Raw genomic sequence first — 25,146 nt, 5'->3', positions numbered from 1 at the left:
AAATGTCTTTTAATTAATCTTAATTCCACTAAATGCTTATACAGTGAAACCTGTCCAAGACTGACTTTGTATGAGATGAAAACCTGTGTAGCACAAAATCAAAAGATAGTACCATTGATGATTAGTGCTTTGATGTGCACCTTTATACAACAGAAACCTGTCTAAAACGGAATATTACTTCAGTCTCTTGAAATTTTTTGTACAGGTTCCACTGTAACTTTTTTTTTCAACAGATCAGAAGCTATTCTTGTGAAACAACAAAAGTCTTTGCACATACCCAATACTTTATAATGAAGAATAACTTCAGATTTACATACTCAAACATACCAAATAATAGCCTATCAAAATACAAAACATACATATCGAAGGTTTTCTTTAGATTTTGATTCAGAAATAAATTAAAATTTGGAGTTGAGAATAATAAAATAAAATACAGACCACTAATTGTGATAGATGCCAATATATTGCCAAACTAATGCGGAATCATGAAACTGTTGAATTGCAGAACAATATTCTCCATAGACAGTAAAACCCCTCTTAACGGTCACCCCTCTTTTACGGTCAAATAATTTCTCCTAGTGTAATAAAAGTATGCATTTCAAATCCCTGATTGACGATCACCCCCCATTTTATGGACAATTTTTTTTTTCCCCGCCGGTGTCTGCAAAACAGAGGTTTTATTGTATATGCTTATCAAGCAATTTCATTCATGCACAATCTCGAAGGATCTGGACATCAAGTAGTGAAGCACCACTGTAGCAGGAAAACAAAACCTAAAATCAATTTGTTTTTCCTTTTTTTATTAGTAAACAACATTGGTATTACCAATGTTGTTTATCAATTAATCATTCTCATAAAACTTTAACCGAAAAAACATCAGAAGCATACACCATTTGAGAAGGATAAAACTATTGTGAGAAAGCAAAGATGTGATTCAGATACCCGAGCATAGCAAGTGATACTTATTTCTTTCATTTATAAGAAGGCATTTCTGAAACACGAATAATTAGACTAATGACATGAATGCCCTCAATGAGCAGTTTATGATGCTGATGAGAGGGAAAGAACAAATCAAAAATCAATGAGAAAAAAACTAATTGCCCCTCCCCACTTTTCAGAGATTATTGAAATGTCAAATAATAAGTTCATATATAAAGAAGCTAGTGGATGAATACTTGATTGAAACATTTATTTATATAGAAAGACAATAGACTATAATTATATTATGGGAGAGATAGCGATTATGCTGTAATGTACTTAACTAGTTTGAATTCAAAAATAATAAAAATAATTTGTTTTATCACACTATATTTGAAAACTCCTTCAATCATGCATAGACATTTTAGGAGCGAGGAAAGATTTAAAAAAAACAGCAGTTATCCCCAAGAAAAATCAATGTCCAATCAGTTTCAATTGTCAACTGTGTGTCTTGCCATGTGAGACACACAAAACACACACACACACACACACACATTAACAACAAATAAAAGAAATCCCGCATTGCATGACTTAGTAGCTCATGGCCATTCTTAAATATGGGCCAGTCATTTACTCTCAGTATTTTTATATGCACATATATGTGTACATACATATACATGCATACAAGTCGGCACTATACTGGACTGTGATGAACGACGGATTACTCTCTAGCGACTAGTTTTGTACATGACCATACGGTGGGGGGTGGCAGTCAAGGACTAAAAGAGGATCAACATTTATTTATCTGCGACGACCGTAAGGATTCCCTGGGCCATTAGCAGCCTGATCGTTGAGACCATCTTGACCACCATCTTCTATTGCACCATCTGTCAGGGAAAAATGTGCAGAAAGCAAAATCAATGATATCAAACTCACTATTCTATGATACAGGCAACTCTCTACGAGGATTACACTCATCAACAGTAATAATAATAAAAGTGAGTATGTGTGGTGGATAATGACTGAAGTACATAAAAATAAGCAAGTCAAAACAATATACAGCGGTACCTTAATTTGATCCAAAAAGTTACTCTTGACATAGACAAGTAATATCTCAAAGCAAAATATTCCATTTACAGTGTTTTCCACAGAATTTTTCCACATGTGAGTGGGCATATACGGTTAGAAAAACTTCAGAGGGGGATACTTATAAAATTATGTACAATTATATTCCGTACTCCCCAGCATTAGCCAGAATACTATAAAACTCAAGACGACACCACCGTTTTGAAAGTTTGAGTCTGGTCTATTCCTGGCATGTTGGGAAAAGTGAGATCTAATAAGAATCACAGAATAAGGTACCACTGTGCTTGATTCAAGCCCCATGCTTATGCTGATTTAATAAATGCTTATATGTGTCTCAGAGCTCTACCACCAGAATGAAAGAGGTGCGAGTTAGAGCTAAAAACCAATTAAAATTTTTAACTGGCTAATCAAAATTTTTTATCTGATTAAGTGACTGACGAATAAAATTTTAATTTGATTTGTTTTTATTTTTTTATTTATTATTAGAGTATTATATTTTATCATGTATATATAATTTTTAGTTTATATAATTGCCCTTTCAGTTCGGTTACTGTATTTAAAAAATATGACATCCATATTAGTTATATGGGCATCTTTTTTTCAGCCACCTCGTGGGGTATTTTTCCTGTTCTGGCCTTACATTTGTATTTGATATTATAACAGTAGCCACTCATAACTAGCGTAGTATTGGTAAGTATACAGGTTGCATAGGTAACACAACATGTGGCATTTTACTGGCCAGCCATTGGTTCTAGAGAGGCATACTTCCAATTAGGAAAAAGTATCTAAATAATGCATAGTATTCAGATATTTCATTCATGTTGCAAAGGGTTGTAAAGTTATTAAAATTAAAATAAACCTTTTTATACAGTCTCTGTGTGCCTCAAAACCCAATTTTATTTATTTATTTATTGATTGATACAATATTGTTGACCCCTGAGGCCTACACAAGAGAATGAGATTGAAAGTGACGAAGATATTGTTTGATATTGGACAAAAAAGCTAGTGATACTGGGGAAGTCGACAACAGAGCTAGGGAGTTTGCTCCATTCACCAATGGTATGAGGAAAGAAGCTATATTTAAAGCAGTCAGTAGAAGGAAAAAATAGGTTTTATTCTAAGGAAATTGTCGAGTCTTCTGGAGATGGTTTGGCTAAGATACCAGAAGTATCAAAGTTGAGATAACGTGGAAAATCTTATATAAAGAGGGTTAACCAAGCAATGAGACAAAGAATAGAGAGGGGGAGGAGATTAAGTTTGTTTTTAAGTTTGGACACAACGGAAACAAAAGATGACCAGCAGTCGTGGAGAAATCGGGTGGATTTATTTTGGATTGATTCAAGTTTGTCTATATTACTGGAGGTGTAGGGGTCCTAGATTTCAACGACATAGGAAAGAATGGAAGAGATACGAGTTCGGTAACAGAGTAGTCTGATATTTTGAGAGGAATGTTTAAGGTTGCGGTGGAGGAAGAAAAGTTAGTTGAAACATTTCTGGTAAACATAGTCAACATGTTTGTTCCAACATAGGTCGGCTGAGATTAAGACACTGAGGTATTTAATTTGAGAAACTTGGGATAACGTTAAATTATTGATAGAGTACGAGTAGAGCGTTTAAGGAGAAGATTGTCATGGGGAACTTTATCATAAGCTTTAGAGAAATCTAGGAAAATACCAGTTTGTAGGTTTTATCAATGGCTCCCGAGAGTTCGCAGATGAGGGGCAAGTTGAGAAGTAGTAGAGAAATATTCTAATTCTGTGCTGATTGGGGGGGGGGGGAGGGGGGGGGAGTTGGTGAAGTCTAAGTGGGTATGGAATTTTTTTGCTACAATATGTTCAAATATTTTACAACAGGAGGAGTTGATTGCTATTGGCATTAAGTTAAGGGGGATTGGGAAGTGGACCTGATTTGTGGATTGGAATAATGTTATTTATTTTCCAGTCTTTGGGGAGGATAGCAGTATTTAGGGAAAATTGAACAAAATTAAAAGATAGTCTGAGACTTCATCAGAACAAAATTTAAGAATAGAATTTGGGATGTCATCGGGGCCAACAGAATAAGGTTTCAATTTTTCCAATAATTTTAGGATGCCGTTTGGAGAAAGATATTAGGAATGAGTTGTAAATAGTCGAAAAATGATTAGAAAGTTGTTGCCCTGTCTCTTCTGGTGCTAACAACAAAAATTCATGTTTCTAAGTGCAATATTCACTGAGATATTCAAATTTGAAAAACGAAGGAAAGTTGGGGAAAAAACAGTATTAAGTGTGAGAAACCTGTTTTACCTGCATTTAATGTTTTTTTTCCCAACTTTCCTCCGTTTTCCAAATTTTAATATCTCAGTGAATATTGCACTTGAAATCGTGAATTTTTTTCAGTTAGCATCAAGAGATACAGGACAACTCTCTAATTGGGTTTTCGAGCAGAAGGGGGACAGTATAAAAAGTTACAATATAACCAGATCTCAATTCCACGAGTAGCACTTGAGATCCCTGGGCCCATGTCTTTAGATAGCACTGACTGAAATCATCCCTTCAGTTTTCGTTGAATCGACTTGTATTTACCCATGATGAATAATTTGATCAAATTATTGATTCAAAATTTTTTTTATTTTAAAATATGTGATAGTACATATGAAGCATCAAACCCAGGGTCGCAACAGGGAAGTGCCTTTTTCCAGTCGTATGCAATAATGAAGGGGAAAAGAAATAGTCATTTTTTTTCCTCTCTAATAGTATTGTAAGTGTTTCCCTCCCTCCCAAGTTTACTTTAGAACATTTTTTGGTGAAATAAGCTTAAATATCATATTAACAAGAACTAAAGATAAAATTCATTAGTGATCCCAAGTTACATAGTGAAATTGTTTGTCTTGACATAAACTATCACCCTTCTCATTTTGACGGCAAAGTACTGGGACACCCTGTATAAATTCAACTTACCTGGTTGGGAATTATGATGAGAGGTCATTGGACGGCCTAATCCTATAGTATTATGCGTTTTTTCATACTCTAGGACCTCCTGGTATATCAGTTCTATAACAGAAAAAAGGAATTATGGCAGGTATAGATGATAATATATGATATAAAAATGAGTTTAGGTCATACAAATTATAAAAATTCTATTCGATGCTCACTCAAATCTTTTAACATTATTACATGAAGTTTTTAAACGGCAGATAAATTTTGAGAGCAGAGTTTTTACAGCATAATGATAAAGGTGTATGTGTATCAGGTATAGTGTCCAACCATGAAATGAGACTTGGCTAAAGCATGACACGTCAAAGGATTCTATTCTTTTAGAGAGACCATATGGGGAAAGTGGTCACTGACGAGCTATTCTCAATGTGCAATTGTTTTACCTGAAAGAATTGAATAAAATGCCTCTGACTAGACGTGACATGATGTAGCCAAGTCTCATCTCATGGTTGGAGAAAAATATGTATCTTTTCTTATTTCAAATTGAATGATAATGTCATTAATGACTAAAGTTATCCTGGCTTTTACACCACTAATAAGAGAAAAACATTTTAGCACTGATTCATTAACACCTAATGCTGAAGAACATGGATGAAGGTCTTTCCTTCATCATCCCTGCATCAACAATAATCTAGTTCTACAAGTGTTGATAAGAAAACTCCACTGAGAAATCATGCAAGGTGAATTTTTGACAAACTCATTTTACTATTTATAAGTGACCAACAATATTTCATGAATTTTTGAATTCTTGTTCTCAAATCCTGAGACATTATTGTTCATAAAAAAAAATTCAATTCATTTCTACACATCAGTGACACACATTGGGGAAAAAAATATATTTTACCTTTCCACTGTTCAACAGTGTGTTCCCTCTCATCCACAGAATGATCATATGGTCCTGGTGCAGGCTAAAAAAATTAACATTACATTCATTCAGTTACACCTGAACAAAGAAAATCACAGCAAGTGTATTCTTAAGAAAAAATATGGAAAATGTGATAAGTACAGCTCAGATTTTCATGACCTAAAGATGAAATGCTGTTGCTGACATACTAAAAAACCTGAATTTCAAGTTTTTCAACTGATTAGCAATGGCCATGTTTAGATCATAAAAATCTGAGCCCTAGTAATAAGCCATCCAAAAAGAATCATAAATGTTGGTTTGGCTGAAAAGTTTGGGGCAAACTTTTCATGTTTTTTTTTAAAGAATGCTATTTATCTATCTCAAGGCTATTGGATTGGAAAAGCTATTTGTTTAACCAAATTTTGGTCACTGTCTCTCATGGACAGTATTTAATATTTTACAGGAGTATTTTCTAATTTACCCCTCAATTACTTGAGTTATTAACTGTAATTTTTCTGATTTAGTTATCACAATCTTAAAATGCAGGTCTTTGTATTTCAAAAACCAATCATATCAGCTTGGTCTTAACCCCTAACTCCCACAACATACACAGCCTACATCCACTCATTTAGATAATTATCGACCAAGACATACGCCCCCATACATCATTCCTTTAATTCAATTCCTGAGTGTTTAAACCTGATAAGTTGATATGCAAATCAAATAACACAGTCCTGGTCAGGAGTAAGTTTTTACAACATAGCCCAGGTCTTCTTAGACCTACTGCTTATATCTCTTCATTGAAACAGAGTGACAGGCCATGATCTGATTAAGGGAAGGTCAGGAATATGATACATGTATGTTAGATTTGTGTATAAGTATGATACAAAACCTCTCAAACATATTACAATGCAAGTCATTTGAAAAGAAACTAGACAAACATTTTCCCCCACACAGACTGGTATATAGCTGCACGCCTGCGAAATCTAGCCTAAGAGGCAAGGGGTTTAAGTAGTCACACCTTAGTTAGTCAATGGAGAGTTTTGAATAATCAACAGTTTTCTCAGTCAAGAGAAAATCATTGCTACAGTCAGAAATTCTCCTACAGATGAAAATGTTGATGTAGGTGTAGGGAAAATAGAATTTGTACATGAAATAAACAACAATGATGCTTTTGAAGTATTGCTTGTTTGTAGTACCAACAACATTGTAACACATCAGAAATAATGTTGCTAAAAAACTTTGTAATACAGTTCCAAAATGAAGGATGATCAAATTTTCAACAAGTCAGTTAAATACATGTTTAATTTAGAAATGGGATGAATAGCTGATATTCGGTACTGGGCCCCTTTGCATAACATCTGTGTAAATCTAAGCACAACAAACTAATTTAAAAAATTATATTAATTGGAATTTTTTCCATAAATTCGAAATTTATATATTGATTATATTTTGTTGTGTGGTGTATATCCCTTTTTGTGAAAGAGGTTATATTAGGGTGAATTTCTAGGATTGGGAGAACATGAAACTGAAAATAGAATCCTACTGCAATAAGGTACAAGTGAGCATAAATTACACAAATTCGATAATTGAAGAATGTACCTAGACAAGAGGCGCATTGAGTTCTGAAAAAGGCAAAAGGGGGCAAATAACATCTAAAGAGGGAAAAATTAGAAAATAAATTATAAATTTTATCATGCATTACTAGTTGAGAGCAAATAATGATTGACATTTTTTTAATTAGATGCAAAATTGGAACAAGTGCTGAATAAAAATCTTTAAATTACCATTTTTCTTATATTTATATAAATATATTGCATAATTGAAATTCAATATCAATCATTTGAAATTACCAATTATATTTATTCGCATTAAAAAACACCAATTTTATTAATAATTGTTATGAATTTTAAGAAAATTAATATTCGGCCGTCAAATATTCAGTATTCTGCCAAAACATTAGTCGAATATTTGGTATTCTGCCAAATCACTATTCGTCCTATCCTCGGTTTAATTATAATTAGTATAGTTGATTCTGGACCATCAGATTAACATATTCAATTATTCCAAAATTTTGATCAACCAATGATTCTAATTACATTGGATTATCAATATATTACTCTCCAAAGCAAAATGTTTTGCATTGTTCTGCAACAAGCCCTTAGCTGACTGGAAATTTTCTGCGGTAAATATTTTCATAATAGTGTTTTCTACACTTTTCTTTAAATTCTTCCTGAGATTGTTCTGCAACATAAGTCAGTTTTTGGCATATCCTACTTTGGGGGTATCGTTATTTTTATGGAAAAACAAGCAAACACATTTGAAGCAATGTAATAACAAAAATGAATACAACAAAATGCCTTTTATTGGGTTCAACTGTGTCCAAGGGTCAACAGGATTAAGAAAAATCTGGTTTATCTAAATGAAGATTGAAAGCATTAGGAAATCAATTATGTATGTACAGCCGGTGCTTGCTTATATGAATCTTCAATTTATGAACTACAAACATTTGATTTTATGAACTAATTGTCATGTCTGTACCGGTTGGTAAAAACGAGCATCGACTGTATCGTGCATTGAATATGTTAGGTATGTACTTCCAGGGGGGGTCTGTCCAGACATTTTTGTAGGGTCCTGTTTTTGTGAAAATTGTTCTTATTTTCGTGAAAAGAGTTATTAATTTTCTGAAAAATAAGTTAATTTTGTGAAAAGCAAAATAAGCTAGTGAATTAATCACAAAAGAAATGAAATGCCAAATTATAGTTTCATTAATTTTTATTTTGTGAAGAGTCTTTCATATCCAGAATTTTGTGTGAAGAGCCCAGAAAATGGACCCAAATTTTTGCTGGACAGAGCCAACTTCATAAAAAAAATACTGCACAGCACAAATATATTATTTAAAGGTTAGACTTGTATATAAACTGCAAATAAAAGCTATATTTTACAGAGCCAGATTTTATAAATAGATTAGAATTTTATAATGCCAATAAGCAACTAACATGAATTTTACTGTACATGCATTATGCAGTAATGTAAATAGCTAAGTAATACCTTCCCCATGTAAATTCTCCCCCACTCCTGTAAATTATCAATAAATGATTCAGCAGCCTTCCAAGCTCATCCCCTATTTGCAATAGGAACAGTTTGAGGGTTAAGGAACCAGATTTTTTAATGCTAGTTTAAAGAAAGGATCAAATTTAAGGAGAGGTTGTACTTACTGTATTTGCATATGCAAACACAATAACTTTGATGAAAGAGTCAAAAATCGAAATTCTACTTTTACGGAACTTTAAACATTTGATTATAATTCCCATGCTACATTTAATATTAAACTGCTTTTATTTTAATTAGATGATGAGAGTAGTAACCTGATGCATAGTTTTTTAGACTCACTTTACTTTTCTCTGTTTTTTTTCTTTCTGGTGCATACAGAAAGATATATTGGCAACTATTTTCACAGTTAATAAGTTAATTTCTTATTTTAACATAAAATACTTATAAAAATAATAAAATATACTCACAGCATTGACTTCACTCTCCTCATACCATACATTTATGTACGGATGCATGAGTGCTTCTTCAACAGATATTCTTTTTTCAGGATCTATAACTAGCATCTTGGACAACAAGTCTCTGGCTTGGCTTGCTGCGATATAAAAAAAAGAAGTTTGTAATGAAACCACATTAAATAAATATAGTGCAAAAGAAATGAACCTATAAAAAACTGAATCAAGGGAAAAATTAATTCTGGTTGAAAAAAAGTACTATATGATAATCATGGGCGGAGATACGGGGGAGGGGGCTCCATGACCCAAACTTGGGTCGTCAGGGCTCCCGAGATGGGTCGATATCTAAAACAGCTAACAACCAGGGACCCTGACCTATGGGGTCAAGACTCTGAAGTGATTTACAGATGCTTACGAGAAGGGTCATACAGATCCACTTAAAGCCAGGGATTCTTGAGCTATGAGTCGCATCCCAAAGTTGTTGTGCAGGAGCTTCCAAGATGCGTCGGACAAATTCGCTAACAGCCAGGGGCTCTTGAGATTATGGATCATGACCCAAACTTGATTCACATGGGCTTCCGAGATGAGTCATAAAAATTCACTTAGTCTGTTATAAATGCATATGCATTTAACATGCAAGTGCAAAGCTTTTGGGAATGTACTCATTAATAATAATAATACCCCCCATCTTCCTAGTTTCACAGCGCAGGGGGTAAGAAAACAAATCTTGTTTACACAGCAAAATCGCTGTTACTTATAGGCATCTCCAATGCAGCTGCAAATGATATACATTCCAACTGGCTTTGCATGAAATGCACTGCATATGTTGGCAAAGCTGTTGAAGCGTGTATACTGTTTTCCAACTATAGCAAGGAAACATGAGATTTAGTTGACAGCCAGATGAGAAGTGGAGGGAGAAGGCTGTATCCCCTTCTGACACCCACCATAAAGTTACAACTGTGAAAGTGATTTGATGGATCTATGAAAAATGTATTTTTTTTTTCCTTCCTCAGGATAACTCCAAACTAACACCTAAATAAATAAAAATTGAGGTAATTTACAATACCAGGGGTAAACGATCAAAAGACTATATTTTTGGTGGTTTTGCCCCATAGGAGAGGTGAAATGCCCTTTGATCCAATCACTTTGAGTATAGTACACATGATTTTATTTACATCAAGACTCAAGTTATCGTAAACAGATTTTAAGTGATATATCTGATTGCGTGATATATTAGTAACGTGTACGAAAAATGTGGGGAAACTGGGGATAGTTTTGTTTGGCAATGAATTATCAAAAATGTGTTGGATATTATGCAACAATTGTCAAAATACAATTTTATGCATTAATACAAACCTTTTAGTCTACTATGTTCTGAGCTATCGGCTGGAAAGAGTACATCAGGAAACAGCCTCTCAAAGGAGTAACCAGCATATTTAGGTCTGTTTTCAACATAATTACGTACTGTAGGCTGAAGTCTTTTCATGAAGTCCTGAGACGGAGTTCCAAGCTGCTCAATTATCTTATTCCACTGATCAATATCTGAATTAAAAATGTAAGGAAATGCAGAACACAAAATGAAAAAGAAACTAAAATAAACTTTATAGATACAATTGTCCAAAGTTTCACAAGTATGTGCACTTACGTGTATAAAATATTTTTAAAAAATTGTTACAGGATCATGAAAATACAATGATTCTAAACATTGTACAAATGTTTAAGAATAAGATATAGTAGTAGCAAGATGAAAGATCAAAAGCAAAAATGTAAATGAACTGATGCAGCAAATGTATAATAACCATATCATTGAAATTCATAAAGAGCAATACAAAAGGATACGGTCTGTTCCAGGGAAAAGAACAGCACCTCTTATCATCTCGCCCATAATGCAGCCAACTGACCAAATATCCACTGTTAAATGAAATGAAAAAATTCTTAGAATCTAAGAAGTAAACTACATTCAAAATGCACAGTATGTTTTAACATTCGATAGGAAACAAAATTTACTTTCAGCCATTTAGCGTTGAAATTTAAAACTTGCAAATTGAATTCCGACAAAAAATAGTTCCAGAAAGTGAAAAAAATTTGTAAAAAAAAAAACAATCATATTAAATAATTATTTAATTTCATAAAGATAATTTTATAATTGATAAACTATGATAACAAAGACAATAAATAATTGTATGCAATAAACATTGTGGAAGAGCAATAGAAAAGTATCTATTGTGCAAGACATTTTAAGCTCTGATTTAGTCTAGTTTCGTACCTATAAAGTTATACGTGCATTTCGTTCTTCTTACTAGAAGGTTTAATTCGATATATGAGCGTTCTGGATTAAAAGCACATTTACAGAACGATTTATGCAGCAAGCCGAGGTTCCGCCATGCTCAGATTTCATGATGGAGCATCTACAACAGACAATCTTTCTAGTTCGGATAAGCAATATTTCTGTTGCTCTTGGATCGAAAATGGGTACATATATAGGGTGACCATATGACCCATATTTTACAGTATATATCCCTATAATTTTGAATTTTTTCATGAAATATCCAGTTTGTTTCCTTATTTCTAATGATGTTCACTTGAGCTTTTATTTTTAACTGACATTGAGTATTAAGATTATTTTTAAAACTAATAAATTATATTATGGTAAATTATACCTATATATGAATGTATTCATATTGCATATTTGCCACACATATATATATTTCTTGCCAAGGGCAATTTTTTGGCAATCTTGGTGATGGTTGGCATCTTCACTTCAATAAATAGGCTGGATGAAACATTGTGAGTGCATGTGCACACCCCTGCTCTACAATTATGTTTCTTACTCACAAAAAAATCAGAACTCAAAATATTCAAAATTTTATTTTATTCTAAACGAACATAAAATAGGGAAGAGAGTTTTAGATATTTCTTGGAAAATTTTCTGCCCGTAAGATAACTCAGGCCAGTTTCTATCAACAGGCCAATAAAATGTTTGAAATAAAATTACCATCCACTGTCAATACTCACCATTTTCCTTATATCCCATTCCAAGGATGACTTCTGGTGCTCTGTAATACCGGGTAACAACGTATGGGGTCATCATGAATGTGGTGCCTGCTGTCCTTGCTAAGCCGAAATCAAGTATCTTCAGAGTGCAGTCTGTTTTGACTACAATATTACTGGGCTTCAAATCCTAAAAGAAATGGGCAACACAATTCAAAACATGAAAATTTGTTTACACATCCTAGCAAAAGACAGCTTGTTCAATTTAAGAAGCAATAACATTAAAGTAACCCAATACAAGTTTTTACATTTTTGTTTACGACCAACGTTCTCTCTAGGCTGTGAGCACATGTGGCTTGACATGAAGAAACTGGTTCTGCACAAGTAAAATCCCAAAGTTCACCATTGGTGAATATGACAGATTGCCTTGCTGCACACAGAAGAAACAAGGCTGTGAATGTGAAATAAAAATTTGACGGAATGTTCTTTATGACTGCTGTAAAAGTTGAAAAAACTCATTCTTCTGTTGGATAAAGTTTTTGTTAAAAACAGTGAAAAAAACCTAAACACAGTACAATTTTACTCTTTGATGCACTCACATACTAAACCGTACTTGTTCAAATGCCTTTTTTGGTGGCAAAAGTCAAAGAGAAATTCACTCATCATGCTCACTGTGTTCAGAAGTATTGGGAGTTTCATACCAGCTTGGTCCACATCGGAATTTTTTACACAGAGGTACAGCTTTCATTATGGAAGACAGATGGTGCCAATATGGACCACACAAAGCACATTATTACTACAGCAAGTCTGCAATAAGTGATTGGTACACCAACTTCTCAATGGCAGACAGACAAGAAAAAAAACGGAATTCTCTACAAATTGTAGTTCTTCGTCTAATTGGCACTTATGTACAGAAACTAATCATTGTGTGGCAAAAGTGGTTAAAAAAATTTATAGACATGTTCAAAACTTAAAATCTGCTTTTATTCTAAATGTTTTAAAAAACATTTTCTGCTCATCACCGTTACATTTAGAATATAAATGCTGCAGATGAAGCAAATAGTGAAAGACATCTAAATCAGTTACAAATCATTAAATAAATCATTGTCCTTGAACTTCCATTGAGCACCTTTCGTTTCAAATACAATTGTTCAATACATGAAAAATAGTAAAAATACAAAAAATATGCATGCAATAAGACCACTAAGTTCATCAATACTAGTGTACAGTAGATTTAAAAAAAAAAACTTGAAAAATAACAATTTCGTAAAAATTTTAAATTTTGAACTCAGAACCGACGAGAATAGCTACCATGTGTCAAAAATTCTTAAGCTGTGTGTAAACATACAGATTATATGCCAACATTATTACATTTCTGGTGATAAAAATTTGAAAATTTTTTGTAATGATAATTATAAAATTGTTCACGTGAGAAATGAACAAATGCTTGGCTTCTCAAAATATATTAGCCAAACATGCATATGGCTTGAAAAACTAATATTATGCATACATACTTCATTATTTTTCACGACTTACCCTGTGAATGATTCCGGCAGAGTGGAGATGTTTAATACCACAGAGCATCTGATACAGCAGATAAGACATTCTCTCATGGTCTAAGTCCATTTGAATTACTTGGCACAAATTTGCATCCATAAGCTCCATCACCAGGTAACTTGAAAAACAAAAATTACACAATGAATAATTATTTACACAAAATGCAGCTCCACATGAATAGCAACACATGTCTATTCGTTTTTCTTTCTTCAGAAAGGGTTTAGATGTGAAATAATAAATTTATTTCCTTAGAGCATCATACAATATTGATAGAAACACTATCATTATTGCACAAAAAAAGATTCGTGAATCTCAAATCATCACGTTAAAAAACATGAAAATTTTAAATCCTTACTACAAAAAATAGATAAGTAAATTATTTCTTAATAATTCTTCAACAGAACTTCTATTCCAGAGGTCACTAAACTTTCAAGACAGGAGAGCCAATCCCCCGTCTTTCATGACAATTTGAAAATTGGTAGTGCATTTAACAGGACTGCAAGAGGACTGAGGTCCTGATTCCTGGTAGAGAGAAACTTAATTTTCTTTCCGAAGTTTGTCTCAGCATATCCACAGTCTCTTTCCTAGATGTGTTATAGGCTGGAGGGGGGGGGGGAATATTTTTTTTTGTACTATCGCCGACTATATTGCTGAAGTTAAAGAACGGCTGAAATGCCTCTTCTAAGCATGTTTTAATTCAAACTTGAATAATATAATCAAGCTCATACAGTAGAACCCTGCTAATCTGAAAACCTGCTTAATCCAAACAGCCCTTAAAAAAATGCCAATGTGCATGAGAAAGTTGAAGAATCAACAACAGAAAAAAACAAATGCTCATATACATTCTACATCCTAACATACATTACATTTTACATATGGACAATGAATACAAATGAAATACAGTAAAACCTCCTCTAACGGCCACCTCCAAACACTGTAATCCTTGAACAGAAAAATTTTGGTGTGTGGAACCAAATGTGTCCCATAGACTTAGCATTACAAGAAACCCCAAAACAATGATTTCTGTGAGTAACAGCCACTTTGTATATTCAATACAATTTTCGAAGTAAATGTGTAAGTAAATAAAATAACAAAAACAATATAAGAAGGAGAAGAAAGTAACAAGGAGAAATATTATTTATCATACTCAGTCATCTATGAAATTACATTATAGAAAGAAAAAAATTATGACTTACACATCTTGGAAATCTTCTAGTGTTTTCTGCGGAGTGAATGCATTGAGAAGACCAATTATCTGGAAGTAAAAGTAGAATCATCCCACTGAATTAAAAAAATTTTTGTAAAAAATGTAATATAAATGAAAAATGAGGTATGGAATATAAATTCCATTAAATTAGACAGTGCGGATTGTATTGCAATAGCAAACAAAATACATTAGACACTTGTTAGAAAAACCGCATTCCCCCAGAAAATGAATGTTACAGAAGAAAGTTGTTATATATTGAAATTTTGAAGGGAAAAAATTACCTTCTCAAGAGAATTCCATACTTGGATGAAAAAAATATTATTCTATTCCTTTTGTTATAATGTAAGCAATTGCAATCAAATTGCATCAGGGTAGCAAATGATAAAATTATAATAATTAATTGCACTTATGTATATTTGTTTTTTGCCTGAACCATATTCAAAATTATAACAACTTCGTACTGCTGGAAGGACCTTTCAGCCCCTTGGGGGGGGTGGGGGTCAGAGTGTTTTATATGTTTGTATTTGTGCATATATTTTTATTAATTTGTATAGTTTATATCAGTGTTTTCCAAAGTGAGCAATATTGTCCCCTGGTGGGCGATGAAATGGGCTGGGGGGATAGAATCTACGGATCTAGCATAGGATTTTATGGGTTCATTTGAGTTGGGGGTGATGAGAGAAAAAAAATTTCCGATGAAGGGAGCAATGGAAAAAAGGTTTAGAAAACTATGGTCTATGTATTTTGTGATTTGTATATATTTATAAACAAATACAAATACAAATACAACGCCACAACAGGCAAAATGCCCAACGAGGTGGCTGATAAAAAGATGCCCATAAAAATATGGTTGTCATATGTTTCAAAAATACAGCAACCCAATTAAAAATGCAATTAACACAAATTACAAACAATATATACACATGATAAAATATTATACAATGCCCATGAAGAATACTTATGGTTGTCTTATTCTAAGAATGGATAGAGCTTCTCGATTTACCCCAACATGTTTATCGTATTTCTTTTTAAACGTGTCAATTGTGTTACAATTTACTACCTCCGGGGGTAAGCTATTCCATTTATTAACAACCCTATTGGAGAAAAATTCCCTGCGACACCATAACCTAGCATTGTCCCTCACCAATCGATACTGGTGTCCCCTTGTAAAAGCAGTCGATTGGCGGTGTACTAAAAGTTCATGGTCCATCCTATCCATCCCATTGAAAATTTTGAACACTTCGATCATATCTCCTCGACACCTGCGTTCATCCAAACAAATCACAAAATAAATACTAAAAAAAAGAAAACATGCAATTTAGAGTCTAAGAATGTCCTGGGTTGTGCTCATTTCAAACAGTCATGATGAATGAATAGAAACAAGAATGTATTGATTTTCAGCATGAAAACACAAGTCCACTTGTCTCCATATTCTTCCCTTAGTCTATCTGAAGAAAAGTGATTCATCATGAATGCTTATTGGACAACATGCCTTTATCATGGTAAGAACCTTCCATACTTTTTGTTCTTAATCTGGATTCCAAGAAATGGAGGGGTCAGTCATACACCAGTCACAACACACAGGTATTTATCAGAGATCCAATTGTGTCTCCTGCCATTACAATCAGATTATACTGAATTCTCAAATGCTCCTATAGTAAAGTCACTTGAGGATGAATTTGTTGATTACTTTGAAAAAAATAGAAGGAAAATTTTAGAATTTGAAGGAAATGATAACTTCTAGAAATCAATGCAGTAATCATTTTTGTCACACCATGATCTGTGTGTGAATCTTTTTTAAATGGCTCTACAGACGCAAAGTGTTAAATGTACTAATACTAATGTTGAGTGGAAACTTAAATTCCTCAGAGGAATAGTTATAATGGTGATTTTACATGGTTCATACTCTTAGAAAGTAAAAAAATTCAAGGACTATTCAAGCCCATTTCCAAGCAAAATTCAAGTATATTCGTATTGTGGTTGAAAAAAAATGATTTTTTTCAAGAAATGAAATTAACCAATATTTTAAATTTATATTAAACATTTACTCATTTTTAATTTCAAGTTTGAAAATGTCAATTTATAAAATATAAAATTATAATTTTTAGATAAAACAACTAGTTCTAATTAAAAATCATTTTATGTTGGAAACAGCATTGAAATTTGTCTTTGATAAAAAAAAAATCAGAAGGCCAGTAGTCATATATGTAGAATGACCATATGATCCGTACTTCTTGGGAATTCTTGTATTTTCATGTAATTTTGTCAGTTCCGACTTTTTTTACAAAAATGCTCCATTATTTCCTATATTTCAACAAAGACTACTTGCATTTTTATTCCTAACTGAAATTAAGTAGTAAAACTATTTTCCCAACCCTATAAATTATACACTGATGAATATGAACAGTATATATTCATGTCACATATTTGTCATGTTAGTTTTTTTCCCATACACATTTTTTTTTTTTTTCCATACAATTCATTTAAACCTACTGTTTCGATGCAATGCTGCTTCATTTTCTGCCTTTGGTAATTTTAGCAATGATTGGCAACTTTAGTTATCTTTTGCATCATTTTTTGTGACAATTGGGGATTTCCCCATATTGCTGTCAAGGATATATGGTCAACCTTCATACATGGAACTGACATTCCTTAATTCTATAGTTTAAAACATTTTGAAGCAATACCTTCAGAGCAGTGTTTTGCTACCAGATTTTAGGGAACATGTTCTTAACCACAGAAAAACCACAGCTATAATATGTCCTGGTTTGAACATTGTCTCAAATAGTGTTGTTGCTCTGCTCATTTTTGCCCCAGTGGAACATGGCTTTAGATGGGGGATTTAGTTGAAGAGAGGGACAAAAATTGATGGTGAAAACTCACACAAAAAAATCATTTTCAAGCACTTATATGTGCTTGAAAATGATTTTTTTCAAGGACTTTTAAGGACTTGGAAATGCACTTTTTTTTTAAGGACTGTACGAACTCTGCTGTAATAGCAGTAGCCATGTGCTCTGAGGTCATCTGGTCATCTTTTCTGTTTGAAAAAAAGAAAGAGTCTAGCAAGGACTGAACAAGTATCGAACATGTGACACTACTGAACACATTTTGGTACAGCAGTAGTCAACCTAGGCTTTAGTGCTTTTAAATCAATGCATTAGTTATTCTGGTTAGTTTATATGCTTATACATGTGAATATATATGCATATACTAGGCAGGGGGGTTTATCCTTCTTTTGCGTTCCATGCACCCTTTTGCAGCAACGAAATGAAGGACCTGCACCAAGGACATGCCAATGAAATTATAGCCACAAAGCCCTTTTCAGAATTCTATTCAGTATGTACCAAGGGTTCTTAACCTTTTGTGTTCTACTGACCCTTTGTGCTAATAAAACAAGATCCACAGACCCCTTTATAAAACAATATTCAGTACATAGCAACTTAAAAAATTATTTTTTTATCCTCAAAGCTCAAGGTACCCCTGAAAGCTCTTGAAGGAGCCTGAGGACCCCTGGTTAAGAACTTCTGGTCTATACAGATGAATTTTTGTTTTCAACTGAAAGAAAAAATTATCATTTATGAAATGTTAGAAGATGGAATAAAAATTAAGAACTACTTCTTTATAAGCATCTGAACATTTTAATGTTAAATCAAAAACGTCACACTATAAAATTGACTTACATTCTTATGATTGACAAGCTTCATAAGCTTGAACTCTCTGTAAGCACGTTTTGCATGCGTAACATTTTGAAATGGCCTGCTTAACTTCTTTATGGCCACATTCTGTTCTGTAACAGTGTCATATGCAGCGCTGAATAAAAGAAAATAATAGTATTGAGGATTATGTGCTCTGAGATACATAATTCATTCCAGCAAATGAGTTTTAATAACTGTGAACTAATTTAGCACAAAAAAAAGATAAATGCTAAATTAGTTCAGTAGCCTATAGTAAAGTACAATAAGTCAGATTGTGATTCAAGTTAGAATATGAGGTTTGTTCAAAAGTATCCGATCAAAATTTTCATATATAAACCAATGAAGCTGGTAAGGTGTGGTTTGGTCAGGGTTGGTAAAAAAACGGTTTTTTGATTTAAATAGCAAACAATAAAATTTTTAAAAAATCATTTAAACTTCTAACAATTAATTAAAATAGAATGTTTATTGATGTAATTAGCACAATTCCCATGAAAATTAATCTATAAAGATTTCTTACATTTCAATAAAATCCAACTTTTGCAATTTAATTATTTTATGGCTTAACTCAGGAATTATTTTACTTTTGAAAATTCTTAATGTTATCATTAACCCTCTGACTGCTCAATTTGTGGACCGAAATTGCTTCAAAAATTGTCTAATTTTTTTCACTCAAAAAGTGAAGTTTGAGCGGTAATACCACGTGCGTTCAAATGCCACAATTTAGTGGACAACTAATGACATATGTTGGCCGAAACATAAATTAAACGTCTAATACTGTATATAATTTATTTCAGTGGCAGGGGTGGGAAGTGACTAAGTCCATTTCGAAGCAGCCTTGGAGCAGCAAAATTCAGGATTCTGAACAGTTTTGGAGCAGCAAATTCAGGATTTGGAGCAGTTTTGGAGCAGCAAATTCGGGATTTGGAGCAGTTTTGGAGCAGCAAATTCGGGATTTGGAGCAGTTTTGGAGCAGCAAATTCGGGATTTGGAGCAGTTTTGGAGCAGCAAATTCGGGATTTGGAGCAGCAAAATATGGGATTCGGAGCAGATATTTATAAATTGGAGCAGTGAAATTAACAATAATATTTTCATTAACCCTTTTCAAAATAAAACTGCACTATCTTTTGTTATCAAATATCTTTTCGTCAGCTTGATTTTTGTTTTTGGTGTTTTAGGCTTTTGACACCTTGTTTGAAAGAGCGGCTGTCATAAAATTTTTTGCACCGTCTATTTAAGATGATTTTTGCTTACTGAGGGCACTATTTGCTGCCTGGAACAGCAGCACTTCAAATGAGCTAAAAAAATTTTATGAGTTTTTAATTTTTTTATACTTGGAAAGAAATTGTTGCAAAATTGGAGAGAATTTCGGAAGAATCAACTCGATGTTTGGCGATTCAGCACTCATTATCTGGCGAGATTGGCGATCTGACACTCGTTATATGGCGATATTGGCGATTTAACGCTCGTTATTTGGCGATATTGACGATTTAACGCTCGTTATTCTGCGACATTGGCGATTTAACGCTCGTTATTCGGCAACATTGGCGATATTCGGCAAAGTTTCTAAACTAACATTCGTAATTCGGCGGACATGCACTTTTTACTCCCGGAATGAAAATTTTTTTCACGAAACATCGGGATTTAGCACAATGACAATTGACTACAGTAATTTCTGCTGCTTCCAGTGACGACTTTTTTTTTAAACGGAAACACTCGAATTTGTACTTTAAAGCTGAAAGGCATTGCAGACCATTTTCAGTTCCACGATCACAGACAATATCGGGGTTTCGCGATGGAAAGCCCGATCAGGGGCCGATAGTTTAAGGCGATAGTTTAAGTATAGTGGAATAAAACACGCTCATCTCGTGAAGAAACGTTTCGTGGCTAGCAGGAACAAAAAATTTTTGGCGTCCTTTCCGAAATTTCGGGCATACTGAAGCAAAATTCGCTATTTGGCGCAGAAAAATGCGAAACGCAAGATATTAGTTTTGGCGCAGTGCGGCGCAATTGGCGCAGAGTTCCCACCCCTGCAGTGGTTAAACGGGGAAAAAACGGGATGGGCTCCTCAATAAAGGAAGAAAAACACATGCCCGTGCAAATCGCGGGATGAGCAGCCAGAGGGTTAACCCTATATAATAAAAATGTTTTCTCCCAGTTACTTTCAATATGCTTAATTAGAAAGACAATTTTGCAAAAACTGTCATACAAACTAGGTAAACATGTGTTTAATGAAGCATAATTAATGAAGATTAATTAGCAATGATTTACAATATACAGGGTGATTATAACCAGAGTTCAGATTTCAAAACACTAAAATAAGAACCACTGGTCAGAATGACCTGAAAATTTGCATGAATATTCTTGAAGAAATGGAATTTTGTATGGAAAAGGAGGAAAAATACTTTGAAATGTAAAATAGAAGATGCTGTATTCATCCAGCACATGGGAAATTCGGTCACAGAATGGAAAAGGATAGCAAGTCAGAGAAAAATCATAACTTAATTAGCATCGCACGATTTCATTATTCATGGAAACCACAAAAATGAAGTTGCTTAAACAAACAACTTACACAAGAAATGTTAAGTATGTTGTCCATTGTGTTCTGGCTGTGAGGTAGAAGCACAGTGTGCTTTCAATTCAACTAAGTTTGAAATCCAACCACTGCAAATAACATTTTGGGGTATCCCCAAAGCCAAAAATATGCAAAGGGTTATAGTAGCGTTCAAGTGTCGTGTCATCCTGTTATTGTCAAAATGGTTCTTCAGCAGCTGCTCTGCTGGTATTGCAATGATCATCTTGATAAAAATTATCCTATCTGCTAGGGCTGGACAAATACAAAAAAATTTAGGCACCAGACAAATTTGCTAGGAGCAAAGCATGTTTTTCTCTCATGAAAGGCAGTTCTAAATAATTTTTTTTTACTTTTCAGGACTTTATGACCCATTCCCATATTGGAGGACACATTATTACAAAATCAGAAAAATTTGTGACATACTTATACTTCATTCTAGAAATGATGCATATAAAATTTTAGATGCCAAAACTGATTTTCTAGTCGCCATGCCTACCTGGTGCTTGGAATTTGTCCAGCCCAGCTATCCCCACACTGATGCTGTTAAGTGCAGAAATGATGTGGCTGCACAAAATAGATTATACTGATGGCCAAGTACAGCATCATCTACTTGTACATTTTGAAGTATTTTTCTATCATTTTCAGGAATATTCATGTAAATTTCCCAGTCATTCTGACCATTGGTTCGTATTGTATAGTGTTTTGGAATCAGAACTTGAATTATAATCACCCAGTAAATAGCTCTGATTATTTTCCATAAATCATTTACTACTGAACAGTAGAACCTTGATTCACTGGGGAGTAATGGTGAAAGTATTAAAAAAATCAACATTAAGCCTGGTGGTGATATACAGAATGAGATGTGCTGTGTTTTTTATGTAAAAAAAATGTGTATGAAGTAATGTAACTACTAGTACACTGGTCTTTGTCCTTTGGGGGCAGCTGGTGCCTTTTTAAATTATAAGACCACCTGCCCTTAGCGTGGTAGTGATGTCACTACCATAGCGCTGCTTCTTCCTGAAGGAAAAGAAACAAAAACCTGTGAGATAATACACCACCATCACATATTTAGATGCCTGATGCAATCCTCATTCATGAATTTGCTTAAGAGAGAGCATCAGAATGCAGCCAAAATTTACAAAATGTGCCGAAATTGACAAATTTTGGTACAGTATATAATTAAAAGTAACTAAGTTACTTTTTATAGGAAAATTTATATATTCAAGGGTATATATACATATATATATTCAGGGATAATGCAGGCCACTTTCATGAGATCTTTTGAAAAAAAACCACTTATACCATCTTTCATCATTTAAAGATATACCATTAGAATGTATCCCGAGAATAGAAAATGTGGTAAGAATGAAAAATTTTTGGCTAATAATATTTTTCAAGGAAAAAAATATTTTGGCCACTTTGTGATTTTTAAAAAAAAACCACTTGGTTTAAACCAAACAAATCTGGATTTGGTGAATGTATGTAGGCAATCCTAGTGAGAGTAATTGAATTTTTTCCTGCCTGCAGAGCTGCCAGTCGCTGGCAGACCGCCAATGAGTGAGGAAATGTAAGTGATCACTGTTGCATTTTCAGATTAACAAAATGGCAGGAAAAACTTGAATGACGCTACTGCATTAATCATGATGATGCCGCCAATTGCAATGCAGAATCTCTTGGTAGTACTCCATGGTGATGGTTGTGCTGTATGGTACATACTTTAATATGTCCTTTGTGATCTCCAAACGGAGTTGCTTCTGTATAATAAACTTCGCCAAGATTCTCCCAAAGCCTAAATTGTCAGTCAAAATGGAATGAACAGATCCAATGCTAATGCTCGCCTCGTCTGCAAGTACTGTGATTATGATTTGATTATCTGTGCTTCACCAGAGTCCTTACTTGGTCAATGACAATCACATTTCTGGATGTTGAGAGCCTACCAGAGCATGCTTCACACTCCATTGATGTGTTGCTATCTTTAAAATGGTTGTACCACTCCTTCATTGGTGTGGTGTCTATTTTTTTTTGTGTTCGGAAGCCTGTTGAATCTTACAGATTATTTAAACACTCGGGAACCACTAAACTTCATACAAAATTTAATGCAGCTGCTTTGTTCAAGTTTTTCTGTTATTTTGTCAAAAGCCAAAGATTCAACACGTGCACACTTACTCATTCATCAAGGGGTCCACTAGTGACTGCAGCCTCTGCAGGCAGGAAAAGATTCAAGCATCCGCATTAAAATCACTTACATACATGCACAAAACCGCACCCCCATAGCTTCATTGGTTGCTGCACCAAAAATTGTGGTCGGATACTTTTGAACAAACCTCACATGCTACAAAAGTCACACAGAAAAACCATAAGCCTTATATTTATGGCTAGTCTATAAACTTTTGGGAATAGACAGTGTATTTAGATTTCTTTCTTATACCAAACACAACTCTGGTCCATCACCACAGGCAATTTACTGCCAAATGAGTTGTGCCGAAAGTGTGCATGTGTACCTAACAGTCTGAGTGTGTATCCAATGCTGTGCGTGAATTTTTGTGCTGCCATCTATTTATCAAACAGTGAATGAAGAGTGATTAAATATTGTATAATTTTAGTGTATTTAGCTATTTAAAAAATTTAGCTCTTTCACGGCATGCAATCCCTGATGAAATATATGGAATGTGGCATTCCAGGAGTTTGTACAAAAATTCTTTAGGGAGTCGCCCTTTGTCGCCAAGTTCTTGACTGATTCTATTTGAACAAATAACTAGGACTTGTGTTCCCCTATGACCCATTTCTAAATCATAGTGGTCGAGGAGCATCTTTTCAAATACACAGTAGTTCAACTCAGGAAAAAATGCTGAAAATTAAAGACTTTATCGAATCTAGCCAGATATAATTGATAATTATGTTTCCAGAATAATATAAATCAACTGTAAAAAATAAATAAAATAAAGAATATGAAAGTTGAAAACGTACCACACAATACCCTGAGCTCCTGAACCAATTGGTTTTAGGTTCTGGTAGCGCTTCAAGATCGTGAATTTTGTGTCGCCGACTTCCACTGTGTAGAACAGAGTTGAAGTCTTGCTCATGGTGGTGATTTAGAAAATACTGGATTATTCTGGATGTGCAATGTCATTAGTGACCAAATATTTTCATAACAGGACCTTTATCTTAGTTGTTGTTCCTTTTGTTCTGCTTGAGAGATTTTTCTACTTTTTTTTCCATTGGCAAAAATTATCCCATTGTGGATGCTAAATCGTCTGAAAAGAAAAATAATCAAGCAAATTGCAGATAAAATTATCTTGCTCATATAAGCCACAAACAATTTTTCTTTTTTCCTATTAAACATAAATTAGGCTATCAATTTCGCATTCACAGAGAGAGAAAGTATGGCTTATACTAATAAAACTGGGAAAATATAAATGGGTGATTCTCACGAAATTGACCTAAATTGTGCCCATGGTAGTTTACGTTCAATATATTTGGCACAAGAATTTGTTTTCATCCCTTTTTATTTTTGTCACTCTAATTTTTTATTAATAGATTTTTTAAATTTACTTGAACAAATTTTCATTTCTTCAGGAAACGCCCTTCTCCTGGCTGTCCCTAGTTCATTTTTCAAATTTTAAAATAACTTTCTAGCTTAAAATAAAAATATATTCTTATTTTCAATAGCATAATTATATTTTTAGGATCACTATACTTTCATATTTCATCTTTTTTATAAGTTTAAATATTTTTTATCAACAGTTTATAGTCAAATGAAAATTTTCCACAACTTTTTCCCCCATTTGTAACATTTGG

General features: G+C 33.6%; 1 protein-coding gene across 1 annotated transcript in view; it reads right to left on the bottom strand.

The window, feature by feature from the left end:
* Positions 1 to 313: 313 nt before the first annotated feature.
* Positions 314 to 25,146, bottom strand: part of LOC149089595 (stress-activated protein kinase JNK-like) — a 36,500-nt gene continuing 11,667 nt past the window's right edge. Inside the window, exons 2-12 of the mRNA XM_089239322.1 lie at positions 24,316 to 24,602; positions 18,762 to 18,891; positions 15,071 to 15,129; positions 13,854 to 13,992; positions 12,342 to 12,507; positions 11,166 to 11,237; positions 10,683 to 10,868; positions 9,342 to 9,466; positions 5,821 to 5,884; positions 4,941 to 5,033; positions 314 to 1,805 (exon numbers count right to left, since the gene is read on the bottom strand). Coding sequence (XP_089095448.1) covers positions 1,720 to 1,805; positions 4,941 to 5,033; positions 5,821 to 5,884; positions 9,342 to 9,466; positions 10,683 to 10,868; positions 11,166 to 11,237; positions 12,342 to 12,507; positions 13,854 to 13,992; positions 15,071 to 15,129; positions 18,762 to 18,891; positions 24,316 to 24,431 — 1,236 coding nt within the window. The 5' untranslated portion in view covers positions 24,432 to 24,602 and the 3' untranslated portion in view covers positions 314 to 1,719. The remainder of the gene's footprint in view (positions 1,806 to 4,940; positions 5,034 to 5,820; positions 5,885 to 9,341; positions 9,467 to 10,682; positions 10,869 to 11,165; positions 11,238 to 12,341; positions 12,508 to 13,853; positions 13,993 to 15,070; positions 15,130 to 18,761; positions 18,892 to 24,315; positions 24,603 to 25,146) is intronic.

The sequence above is a fragment of the Pholcus phalangioides genome, unplaced genomic scaffold (assembly GCF_987345545.1).
Source record: "Pholcus phalangioides strain wild (caught in Gottingen) unplaced genomic scaffold, Ppha-v1.0 ptg000002l_1, whole genome shotgun sequence".
NCBI classification, from domain to species: domain Eukaryota; kingdom Metazoa; phylum Arthropoda; class Arachnida; order Araneae; family Pholcidae; genus Pholcus; species Pholcus phalangioides.
The sequence above is the reverse complement of the archived record's forward strand: the minus strand, read 5'-3'. Positions and strand labels throughout refer to the sequence as shown.